Source organism: Pristiophorus japonicus, chromosome 11, assembly GCF_044704955.1.
Source record: "Pristiophorus japonicus isolate sPriJap1 chromosome 11, sPriJap1.hap1, whole genome shotgun sequence".
In the NCBI taxonomy this organism is placed as follows: Eukaryota; Metazoa; Chordata; class Chondrichthyes; family Pristiophoridae; genus Pristiophorus; species Pristiophorus japonicus.
This window is the reverse complement of record NC_091987.1, coordinates 113,036,837-113,049,787: the sequence shown is the minus strand read 5'-3', so window position 1 is coordinate 113,049,787 and position 12,951 is coordinate 113,036,837. Positions and strand designations below refer to the sequence as shown.

General features: G+C 41.7%; 1 protein-coding gene across 2 annotated transcripts in view; it reads right to left on the bottom strand.

Annotated features, from left to right (window-relative positions):
- Positions 1-11,561: 11,561 nt before the first annotated feature.
- LOC139276227 (ribose-phosphate pyrophosphokinase 2) overlaps positions 11,562-12,951 on the bottom strand; it is a 46,481-nt gene continuing 45,091 nt past the window's right edge. For both annotated transcript variants that reach the window (XM_070893883.1, XM_070893884.1), the window contains 2 exons: positions 12,427-12,586; positions 11,562-12,342 (listed from right to left, as the gene is read on the bottom strand). In XM_070893883.1, the coding sequence (XP_070749984.1) occupies positions 12,250-12,342; positions 12,427-12,586 (253 nt within the window). In that variant the 3' untranslated portion in view covers positions 11,562-12,249. The remainder of the gene's footprint in view (positions 12,343-12,426; positions 12,587-12,951) is intronic.

The window sequence follows — 12,951 nt, the reverse complement described above, 5'->3', positions numbered from 1 at the left end:
AATTGAGAGGTTATTTCTAATCGGGAAAGAATGAACAGATTGGGGCTCTTTATTCTAGAAAAGAGAAGACTGAGGAGTGACCCAATAGAGGACTTTAAGATTATGAAAGCGTTTGATAGGGTGGATGTAGAGATGTTTCCACTTGTGGGCGAGACCAGAACTAGGGGCCATAAATAGTCACTAATAAATCCAATAGGGCATTCAGGAGAAACATTTTTACCGTGAGACAATGGTTAGAGTGTGGAACTCGCTACAAGTAGTTGAGGTGAATAGCATTAATGCATTTAAGGGGACGCTAGATAAGGACATGAGAGCAAGAAATAGAAGGATATGTTGGTGGGGTTGATGAAGGCTCGCGTGGATCATAAACACCGGCATGGTTGGGTTGAATGATTGGTTTCTGTGCTGTAAATATTTTGTACTTCATTACTTACATACACTCAGAAGTACATTACAAATGCTTCATTATGGAGGACTTCCATAAGACATTTGATGATTTATCTGCCTCATATTCAGTAAAAACCATTAATAGACAGCAACGTGACACTTCACAATGCAAGTGTCCAATGTAATTACGCTCATTATATTTTGAAGATTCCAAAAGCTGCAATTTCAGACAAATGATGTAAAGGGTAGACTAAGAACGACTTGCATTTATATAGCCCCTTTCATGTCTCAAAGCGCTTTATAGCCAATGAAGTACTTTATTGAAGTGTAGTCACTGTTGTAATGGCCACCACCGAGGGTAGACTCACTGGTCTACTGTTCTCTGGATTTGAAATAGGTCAACCACATGTACAGTAGCATAGTGGTTATGTTACTGGACTAGTAATCAAGAGGCCTGGACTAGAAATTAGGGATGCGTGCAAGGTACAGCAGTTATCATGGGGATTTTAATCTACATATATATTGGGCTAACCAAACTGGTAGCAATACGGTGGAGGAGGATTTCCTGGAGTGTATTAGGGATGATTTTCTAGACCAATATGTCGAGGAACCAACTAGAGGGCTGACCATCCTAGACTGGGTGATGTGTAATGAGAAAGGACTAATTTGCAAACTTGTTGTGCGAAGCCCCTTGGGGAAGTGACCATAATATGGTAGAATTCTTTAAGATGGAGAGTGACAGTTAATTCAGAGACTAGGGCCCTGAACTTAAGGAAAGGTAACTTCAATGGTATGAGACATGAATTGGCTAGAATAAACTGGCAAATGATACTTAAAGGGTTAACGGTGGATAGGCAATGGCAAACATTTAAAGATCACATGGATGAACTTGAGCAATTATACATCCCTGTCTGGAGTAAAAATAAAATGGGGAAGGTGGCTCAACTGTGGCTAATAAGGGAAATTAAGGATAGTGTTAAATCCAAGGAAGAGGCATATAAATTGGCCAGAAAAAGCAGAAAACCTGAGGACTAGGAGAAATTTAGAATCCAGCAGAGGAGGACAAAGGGTCTAATTAGGAAGAGGAAAATATAGAGTATGAGGGGAAGCTTGCTGGGAACATAAAAACTGACATCTATTGTGAAGAGAAAAAGATTAGTGATGACCAATGTAGGTCCTTTGCAGTCAGAATCAGGTGAATTTATAATGGAGAACAAAGAAATGGCAGACCAATTGAACAAATAGTTTGGATCTGTCTTCACTAAGGAAGACACAAATAACCTTCTGGAAATACTCTGGGTTCGAGGGTCCAGCGAAAAGGAGGAACTGAAGGAAATCCTTATTAGTCAGGAAATTGTGTTCGGGAAATTGATGGGATTGAAGGCCGATATTTCCCCAGGGCCTGATAGGCTGCATCCCAGAGTACTTAAGGAAGTGGCCCGAGTAATAGTGGATGCATTGGTCATCATTTTCCAACATTCTATTGACTCTGGATCAGTTCCTCGGGACTGGAGGATAGCTAATGTAACACCACTTTTTAAAAAAAGGAGGGAGAGAGAAAACGGGTAATTATAAACCGGTTAGCCTGACATCGGTGGTGCGGAAAATGTTGGAATCAATTATTAAAGATGAAATAGCAGCGCATTTGGAAAGCAATGACAGGATCTGTCCAAGTCAGCATGGATTTATGAAAGGGAAATCATGCTTGACAAATCTTCTGGAATATTTTGAGGATGTAACTAGTAGAGTGGACAAGGGAGAACCAGTGGATGTGGTGTATTTTGAATTTCAAAAGGCTTTTGACAAGGTCCCACACAAGAGATTGGTGTGCAAAATTAAAGCACATGGTATTGGGGGTAATGTACTGATGTGGATAGAGAACTGGTTGGCAGACAGGAAGCAGTCTCGGGATAAATGGGTCCTTTTCTGAATGGCAGGCAGTGACTAGTGTGGTGCCGCAGGGCTCAGTGCTGGGACACCAGCTACTTACAATATACATTAGTGATTTAGATGAAGGAATTGAGTGTAATATCTCCAAGTTTTGCAGATGACATTAAACTGGGTGCGGTATGAGCTGTGAGGAGGACGCTAATAGGCTGCAGGGTGACTTGGACAGGTTCAGTGAGTGGGCAAATGCATGGCAGATGCAGTATAATATGGATAAATGTGAAGTTATCCACTTTGGGGGCAAAAACACGAAGGCAGATTATCTGAATGGTGGCAGAAAAGGAAAAGGGGAGGTGCAACGAGACCTGGGTGTCATGGTACATCAGTCATTGAAAGTTGGCATGCAGGTACAGCAGACGGTGAAGGCGGCAAATGGTATGTTGGCCTTCTTAGCTAGGGGATTTGAGTATAGGAGCAGGGAGATCTTACTGCAGTTGTACAGGGCCTTGAGGCCTCACCTGGAATATTTTGTTCAGTTTTGGTCTGCTAATCTGAAGAAGGACGTTCTTGCTATTGAGGGAGTGCAGCGAAGGTTCACCAGACTGACATATGGATCGACTGGGCCTTTATTCACTGGAGTTTAGAAGGATGAGAGGGCATCTCATAGAAGCATATAAAATTTTAACGGGACTGGACAAGTTAGATGCAGGAAGAATGTTCCTGATGTTGGGGAAGTCCAGAACCAGGGGACACAGTCTAAAAATAAGGGGTAAGCCATTTAGGACTGAGATGTGGAGAAACTTCTTCACTCAGAGAGTTGTTAACCTGTGGAATTCCCTACCGCAGAGAGTTGTTGATGCCATTTCATTGGATATATTCAAGGGATCAAGGGGTATGGAGAGAAAGTAGTAAAGGGGTACTGAGGTGAATGATCAACTATGATCTTATTGAATGGTGGTGCCGGCTCGAAGTGCCAAATGGCCTACTCCTGCACCTATTTTCTGTTTCTATGTTTTAGGCGCAGACCGGCAAGCCCTTCGGTCACTGCTAGGGGCAGCGGAGTGGACCGGCAAGCCCTTCAGCCAGGGACCAGCAAGCCCTTCGGCTATGGCTAAGGGCAAAGGAGTGGACCAGTAAGCCCTTCGGCCAGGACTAGGGGAGCGGCAGGACACTCGGGCCGGGGGAGCGGGACTGGCCTGGCACCGGCAAGGGGCTGGCTAGACAAGCGCACCGGCAAGCCCTTCGGCCACGGCTAGAGGCAGGGAGCGGGACCGGCTTTAATAATTGGAGGCAAGTTGCTGCAATATATTTTAACGTGTTTTTAAGTTGATGCAATGTTTTACTGTGTTGGGAGCTGGCTGTATGTTTCACTTTGCAGCCTCAGCTCGCACTGTGTCCCTGGTTACCGTGGCAACCCGATCTTTTTGGCGCAGATCAAGGCTCCACCCCCAAAACTAAAGGACAGGTTAGGCCACGCCAAAATGAAGAAATCCAACGGGGAAACTTAGAACATTTTTTTTTGGCGTATTTGGGTCCCAAAATAACAGGCATAACTCTTCAAGTACGCCAAAAAACAGCTTTGGGGAAAATTGAGCACCATGAAACTACCGGATTGTCGTTAAAAAAACATCTGGTTCACTAATGTCCTTTAGGGAAAGAAAGCCCTTACCCGGTCTGGCCTATGTGTGACTGCAGACTCACAATGTGGTTGACTCTTACCTGCCCTCTAAAATGGCAGAGCAAGACACTCAGTTTTTCCAGACTGCAACAAAGAAGCATCTTGGTGGTTCAAGGCAGCAGCTCACCACCACCTTCTTGAGGGCAACTAGGGACAGACAATAAATCAATACATGCTGGCCTTGCCAGCGACGCCCACATCCCGTGAATGAATTTAAAAAGCCAATTTGTGCACAGCAAGCTCCCACAAACAGCAATGTGATAATGACCAAATAATTTTTTTTTTGTTATGTTGATTCAGGGATAACTGCCCTGCTATTCTTTGAAATAATGCCATGGGATGTTTTACATCCACCTGAGAGCAGATGGGGCCTTGGTTTAACGTCTCATCCAAAAGACAGCACCTCCAACAGTACAACACTCCCTCAGTACTGTACTGGAGTGCCAACCTAGATTTAGGTTCTCAAATCCTTGGGAGTGGGACTTTAACCCTTCTGACTCTGAGGCGAGTGTGCTACCTACTGAGCCACAGCTGACACTTTTGGGCCACAAAACTAAGTTTTGGCAGCAGTAGGTCTTCCATGCGAGAGGGGGTTAGTTTATAGAATCATAGAATGGTACAGCACAGGAGGCCATTTGGTATATTGTGCCTATGGTGGCTCTTTGAAAGAGCTATCTAACTAGTCCCACTCGTCTGCTCTTTCCCCATAGCCCTACAAATCTTTGCCCTTCAAGTATTTATCCAATTCTCTTTTGAAATACTATTGAATCTGCTTCCACCATCTTTTCAGGCAGTGCATTCCAAGATTTAAATGATCTTGTTTCAAGATATTGGGCCAGATTTTTGAGAAGTTTGCAACTGGGTTTTTGCCACGATTTGACCCTCCACGGCAACAAACCGGTCACAAAGCCCGGGCGGGATCTTCGGCTCGTTGTTTGTGGCGGCGACGGGACGTACCGCCGTGTAGAGGAGCACCAACGTGAAATGCCACGAATTGCGTTACCGTCGGACTTTTGGCTCTCTCCCGACCCGTACGCCACATCCACAATACCGACAAGTCAAACCTGTCGATGCAGCCTTGGCAGCAGCGGTAAGCATGAACACCTGCAAAAAAGGAAAGTTAAAGTTTTTTTTTTCAGCGACTGAATAGATAAGTGTCTTGTAAATGGTTGAATGGTTTTGGGAATTTTTCTCTCCGCCCCGCCTCCCAAGGCCTCTCTCTCAACACTCCCAGCCCCGGACTAAATTTAGCGAAACTCACGTTTTTGCGCCACAAATCCTTGTGCAACGCCCCCCCATACCAAACGTAAAACCCTAAAGTTCGGCCTAAAAATGGTAGTGCAGTGAAAACAGTAGTTTCACGTATCACTACCGTTTTCGTCAAAAAAAACCAAAAATCCGGCCCTTTAAAGAATATTTATTGTTCATAAGTCGTATTCCCACATAGTACCAGCAGGTGGTAGCAATGTTGTATTAACCTTTATATGTTTACAACTTCACAACCTTAAATTGAGTGCCACAATTGATATTCATCTGAATATAAATAATCCACAATTCAAAGATCAGATCCTCATTCTAAGTAAAATATAACTAAATCTAATCTTGAAACAATCCCATGCAGACTCAAAGACCCACACGTGCCCTGCAAAAGAATAGTTTACCCACAAATTCTGGTGAGCTGTATTTATTTGGGAAGTGGATTAATGAATAGAGCTCATTAGTTGTCCAATTTTAAATCTGCATGTTCCATTTTGATAGGACTAATTCCAAGCTATCTATATATATTATATCTCAAGAAACACAAGTCATTTAGTCTAAACATAGCAACATTCTTGTGCCAAATACTGTCCATACACCAAACACATTTTATTACACAAGGCAGCATTCTGGAGATTTTCCTAGTCTATCTGCCCTGGCTAAGACCTGCGATCTGGGCCGAAGTGAATAGATTTTGTGAAATCTGTTTCTATAGGATCCTATTTCTCCCCTCCCTTTTTTTTTTGTTCTTAGCGTGCCATGCAAAAACCTCCTCTCCAAAACCAAACATTGCTGTATCAAAAGAAATGAAAGCTTCCCTGACTAGAACATTATTATAGTACCAGGTCTCTTTGGGTTTGTGTTCTTAGTCAGTGCTGCTATTTTCTAGCACCATGTAATACAAGTTTTTGGTTCAGAGGATAAACGGAGACTCACACTTGAAAATCTTAGTCTCGCTGAAAACATTGTATATGTCAAGGGCACCAACACAGAATATAAGATTTCAAGTCTGTAATGGCTCAAGAAAGGATAATGACTTCATGAAGGTAAAAATTTGGATTTCACTTTGGGCACTAAAGGCTGTATAATGTAAATAGTCAAACGCCTTTCGTAAAGCAGCTGAGATAACTCCCTTGAAGATCCTTCTAAGAGAAAGTAGGTAATTGCCAAGTGCACACCTATACCGCAGGATCAACGGCTTGAGCCAGACATGGGGGAAAGTTTCATTTAAAGCTCAAGGGCCTTAACTTCTGAAAATCACCAAACTTCCCCCAGAACTTTTGCCATTCAATAACTGAAAGTTGTATTATTTTCTGAAGAATTAAATGTGCAATGTTAAACTGCTCTATATAAACGAAGTGCAATTTCTTGGTGCAATAATTTACAAAGCCCTGTTCTAAATTTATGAACTGACAAGTCACATTCCTTCATATTAGGTACAAATCACATATATAATCCGTTAAATAAGTCATCCTCGGTTCGAGGGACTGCCTATGATCCTTTAAATGTTTAGTGTACAATTATCCAAAACCACTCACTATAAAGTTCAATTAACATCTTTTAAAAGAAAAAATTGCCCTTTTATATTGAGAGATAGCCTTGCTCTTAATTTGCTACATAATTAAATGACTGTGTGAGCATCTTCTGACCTTAATACAAATCAGCACCACATAGATATCCACAAAGGTTACCGTAGAAAATATTTAGTCTGAACAGAAATTCCATGAAATACACAGAACTAAAATGTATCAATTATGCGCTTGGGATAAAGTCTGCAGTTTTCTCCAAAATGGGTGGATGCTTTGCCTTCAATGGCACTTCAGAACCAGATTTGATCTCATTCCGGTCCTACAGTAATTGTAACTTACCGTGCATTCTGATTACCACACAAATACCCCACACACACTTTTCCTCTCATGAATCCTTTAAATTGCGACTATGAACATATCTGACCAATACCTATTTTGAATCTCACAGGGTTGGTAAGCCCAATTTATCTGACCTGGTAGACCATTTTAAAGCGGACAGCGAGCATACAACTTAAAAAAAATTTTGCTTTGCACCAGTTGCAGTTATGCTTCAGTCCCGCAGGTCAGATGATGCCGTAATGCAGGCTTTTTTGCAGTTTTAGTGGCTGATAACATCCAACTGGTGGGTTTGGGCCAATCCTACTGAAGTCCTTTTAAGCCCTGAAAAATTAACACAGGCAAAAATCTGCAATAGGAAAAGCACAACAGACAGATTGGTGAAATGGGCAGATGCATAGCAGATGAAAATGAAGTGAAGCGATACATTTTGGAAGGAAAAATCGGAGGGGCCATATAAACTAAATGGTACAATTTTGAAGGGGGTGCAGAGTGGGGGGGGGGGGGGGTCATCACACAAATAATTGAGGAGGCTATTAAAAGTTTATCTCAGCTGCTTTACGAAAGGCGTTTATAACAATATTTACCTTGGGTTTATAAATACAGCCACGAGAACACAAAAGCAAGGAAGTTATTGGAAATCTTTATAAAACATTGGTTAGGCTTCAGCTAGAGTATTGTGTCCAATTGTGGGCACCACACTTTAGGAAGGATATCAAGGCTTTGAAGGTGGTACACAGATTTACTATAAATAGTACCAGAGATGAGGGACTTCAGTTATTTAGAAAGACTGGATAGCTTTCAGAGTAAAAATCACTCAGCCATGATGGGCCGAGTGGCCTCCTGTGCTGTATGATTTGTTTACGTTACAAGTGATTTTTGCAAAGTCATTTCTAATTAACTATTTGCAACAAATGTCAATTTAAGTGGTTTTATAAAGTACAAGAGGTTGAAATTCCTACTGATAATTTTAGTGAACTAATCAGGAATTCCCCATTTTGCACTCATGCCGACTTTTTCACAAATGATTGAAGAATGCATTTATTGGCATTGGTTTAGTGATACCGATTCAATTAAAGCAGTCAGTAATACCCCAGTTATAGCAATGGCTGATTCAAACTCTGGAATGGAGGCCATGGGCTAACCACTAGTTAGAGTGGGCAGGAATTGCAGAGGTTGCGGGTGGGACTCGGGCACATTCAAAAAGCTCAACACCATCCAGCATAAAGCTGTCAGCTTGATTGATATCCTTGCCAGCAGTTTTCCTTTGATTTTTTAAAAAATTTCGCAAATGCACGAAATGTCCCACCGAAAAGCGGCCGCACAGCTTAACGGGAACATTGTTTGCCAGTGAACTCAACATCCATCACCCCTTTCAACACTAACAGTGTGGCTGAACTACGTACTATTTGCAGGATGCACTGCAGCAATTCACCATGCTTACTTCAGCAGAATCTCCCAGCCCTGCAACTTCCACCACCAAGGGCAAGAGCAGCAAGATCATGGGAACTCCACCATCTCCAAGTCACACACCATGCCAATTTGGACAGATACTGACATTCCTTCATCGTCATTGGGTCAACGTTCTGTAAATTCATTTAAAAGCAACCAAAGAACTGCAGCAGTTCAAGAAGATCCACCAACTTCTCAGGGCAACTCGGGATGGGCAATTAAAAAAAGCTGGACTTTTCTCTTCCAAATCTTTACTACAGAAATACTCCATCACCAATGCCTTAGAACAATTCCCATTATTGTTATTTTGATGTTAATCTGTTAGCTTTCATGCAAGGCCCTTTCTGCTTGCTCAGAAAAGGTCACCGGTGCTATTAGAAGGTTTCTACCAAGTCCTGAGTTAACATTCATCCTTCATCCAACACCGACAGATTAGCTGGTCTTTTTTCACGCGCGTGTGTGTGATCTTGCTATGAACAAATTGACAGTCACATTTGCCTACAAAATAACACTGCTTACACTTCATAAGTAACTCATTGGCTGCAAAGCATTTTGGGATATCCTGAAGATGCAAAAGGCACTATACACATGCAGGTGCTTGCTTCATTTGGGCTGATTGTTTGGGTCAGATGCCATCCTTTTTAAACATTTGGTTGCCTACAGTCCTGTGCAACTTTAGCTTTGCCCAGTCATTGCTTTCCAATAGCCACTATTGCACAATTCTTCTATTATCGACTTTAGTACCCTAGGGTATGTGCCATGTGGTGCTGGGAACTTATTGACCTTTAATTCACCATGCACCTCTGCCATACAGACTTCAAAATTCCTTAGTGCACAGCAAATTACAACCCTCTTTTTATTAAACTAGAATGTTTAGCTTTATCAAAAGGCTTGTACAAGAATGCACTCTCGTTTCATGATCCTGGATTACCTTCTCCTTTTACACCATTTCCATTACTCCTGCCAGCCACGCAAAAAATATTTGCCTTTGATCGAGTTCTTCCAGCTCCGGATACGTTATTTGCACTGTGCCGTTCACCCAGGCTGCCCTCCCACTTGTGCAAAGAAAAGCCATTGCCCAGCCTTGACCAGGAACAAATCTCTGGCCCAATGTGCAACAAGTGCTTTAGTAAACTTAAAGCTGGCTGGTGGCCAGGAATGTGGATTTTCTCAGCAGGTTTCTGTAAACAGCTTTCATGGCGCTGAGCCAGAAGCCGTGTCAGAATCAATCAAGTGCATGATTTATTTATACTGTAATTGCCAACGTACAATCAGAAGTTGTCAGGGAACTAAGCATTTTAAATAACTCGGGCTTCGGAGCTTGTGTTCACAAAACGTTCTAAAGTTTTCATTGGTGGAGGTGGGGGCCGGACACCTCCACCCTCATTTCCCAGGCATCCCACATATTAATAGTCATAAATTCTCCTGGACTACTTTCCCCAAATTGTCCCTGACACTTACACCCTTCCCCATATTTGCACATCACAGGGCCATTCCCCCTCGCAACCCAGTCTCACTTCTTGTACCCTCCTACCAATCGTTCCAGACCATAGCAGCCTTCTAAGTAGTGCCACACCCATGTACCTCCTGCCCCAATGTTCCAAGTTCACCATCTATCCGTTGCTCCTAAACCCCACTATACAATTTCCATCACTCCCAGATGCTAGAATGCCCCCTTATTGCTCCCAATACTGCATCAAACCTTTCCTCCCATTCTCAGTTTGTCACCATCCCAAACTGCGCACACCTCAAGACTACTCCTGCAACATTCCCAATGCTATTAACCAGCATAACATTCCCAGATCCCAGAAGCCACACTCACTACTCAGATTTAAGGGTCCCTCCTCCCCACCAATCCCATCCCACTGCTCACACAAATCAACAAAACCATATGAGCTCCCTCATCAGGTTAGCTACCTACTTACAATATCCTTCCGATCATTCTCTGTATCCTGCAGAGGGCAACACAAAATAAGAGTACAAGGGTAAACATACAATAATCAAGGCCTCATTTAAAATGTCCACAAAATTATCACAAATTTGAATGTGAATACACTGAACAGTTCCATAATACCTTGTAATAACAATTTCACATTCAGTCGCTTCAATATATATTTTAAGTTACATAGCATAAAAGTAAAAATGCACAAGTCAGTTTGACTTTGGATTGACCTGAGTATTTGCTAAGAGCAATCAGCCTCTAATGGAGGAAACACCAGTTACATCTTAGAATTTAAAAAGGGACACAAAGTTACACATAGCATCTCTTTTAGCGGAACACATTGTGCATTATATGTTTGTATACTAGCTCCTTATTAAAATGTAAATTCCAAGCCAACATGAGCAGCAGCACAGGAGGTCTGCTAGTATGGTCATTTGAAGTATTTTATCTCATGTAGACATTGTATGGTTAAAAGCAAAATAATACAAAGGGAGAAGTCTTGAATTCAGAGTTACTGGAATATTAGTTGCAGCCTCCTTTACTTTAAAGAGGCAGGTACAATATCAGCAAGCAACTGGGAACACACTGCATGTTTGCTGAATAGAAGTCTCATTCCCAGCATTAAAAACCTGTTGACCAGAAAGCCGGAGATGATTTCTCAGCAAGCCCTCCTGCTACATGGACCACATTACTGCAGTCTTCTTCAATCATTTGGTGCAGAGAGATAGAGTACTAAATTTATTTTAGGTGACACTCTCCAAATCATTATTCAAAGTTTATTTCTCAAATTTCAAAAAAGCTTGCTCATCTGACGAACAAAACCTGCCTTTGAGAAAGGCCACATGCAAAGCGCAAACAAAAGCTCAGCAGCTGACTCTTCCCCAATGGGACCAGTGCTCAATTTAAGTCAACACCTTGTTAACCCAGAACAGCTGTACTTTAGATATTGTGAACAGGATGAGGCTGGATGCTGATTTGCACCTTAATATGAAGCTGCTGCACTTGCAAGAATTGAATTCTTACTGTTTGTTAACTTCTACATACCTGCTCGATTGGCTTCTGGATAAAAATAGCAAATTATTGCAGCAAACTATTTTTTCTGCAGAGAACACATTTTATTTAAGCCACTCAACAAACACATTGTAATTTGGCTGTAAATCAACAGTTCCCACATTTCAAAATTGTATAGGTATTGGCATTCATTTATTAACCAATTTGTGAATTCACTCATCAGTTTCCTTCTGTTGCTACAGAATGCAAGTAGGCGACCATATCGGAATCCAAATCATTAATATCTTACGGAATGTGGGTTGATAATTATTACTACTGAGTTGCATCTTGAACAGATTTTTTTTTCAAATACGTATTTCCCATAAAAAGAATCAGCACATAGCCACAAATATTTAGCAGGCTTGTGCGCTGGTGTAGAAAAGCCACATAACCAGTAACGCGTGAGATTTCATAGAAATTCACTTCTCAAAAGCTTACATTTCTAACAAAGTACAAAAACAGAACCCGGCTGTCTTTTCCACAGCACAATTTTTTCTCTAGAAACAGTGATGGTGAGAAATAAAATCCAGTTCATGACATTTAAAAGTTAAGTTTTCATGCCTTCAAATTGCAAGTATGGATGTAATCTATACAGTTTGACACAGCAGTGGGCCCTTTTAAGCTGGGTCTGATTAACTGCAGTATCCAAGTAAATAACGATGAGGTCCTCAGAAATGGAGCAGAGCACTGTTCAGTCCAGAACAACGCAGATAAGTTGAAATTTCATCACCCTACAGGGGAACATGGCTGAACAGATAAGACACGGATTCTCCATTGTGGGTCCTTCGTATTGCCTCAGCGAGGATCATGGATATATCAATCACCTGAAAAGTAAGTGGACAGGCTAAGTATCTGTGTAATCAGTGCATTACTCATTCTTTCAAATGAAAGCCAAAGATCATTTTTACCTGAACCTTTGAGCAAATTTTCATTTTTTCTTCTTGTGGAATGGTGTTTGTTACAACAACAGCTTCAAAAGCAGCCTGGTTTATTCGGCTAATGGCAGGGCCGGAGAAGATACCGTGAGTAAGGATAGCATAAACTTTGGTAGCACCAGCACACAGCAATCTGAACAAAAAAATACACAATGTTAAAAACTATAGTAACTAGACGTTAAGATACTGCAAACATACTACTTTAAAATAATTCTCTTTAAACATCTAAAAAGTTGAACAAGTTGATTGAAATGTAATGGTGCACAGTGGCATTTTTGCACATGTTGGTCACCAGACATCAAAATGCAAAACAATGGTGCACTTGCTTTGAGGCATGGAACAGCAAAGTAGGTGGTTTTTATTCCCACCTTCATAAGCAGAACCACTTTAGCTTCTACCCAGAGTAGCATGTCAGTTGCAGCCAAAACAGGGCAGATCAGAAGAAGCATTCCTACTCGCATGTTAGGGCAGCAAAATGGCTTAGTAAGTACTGACCTG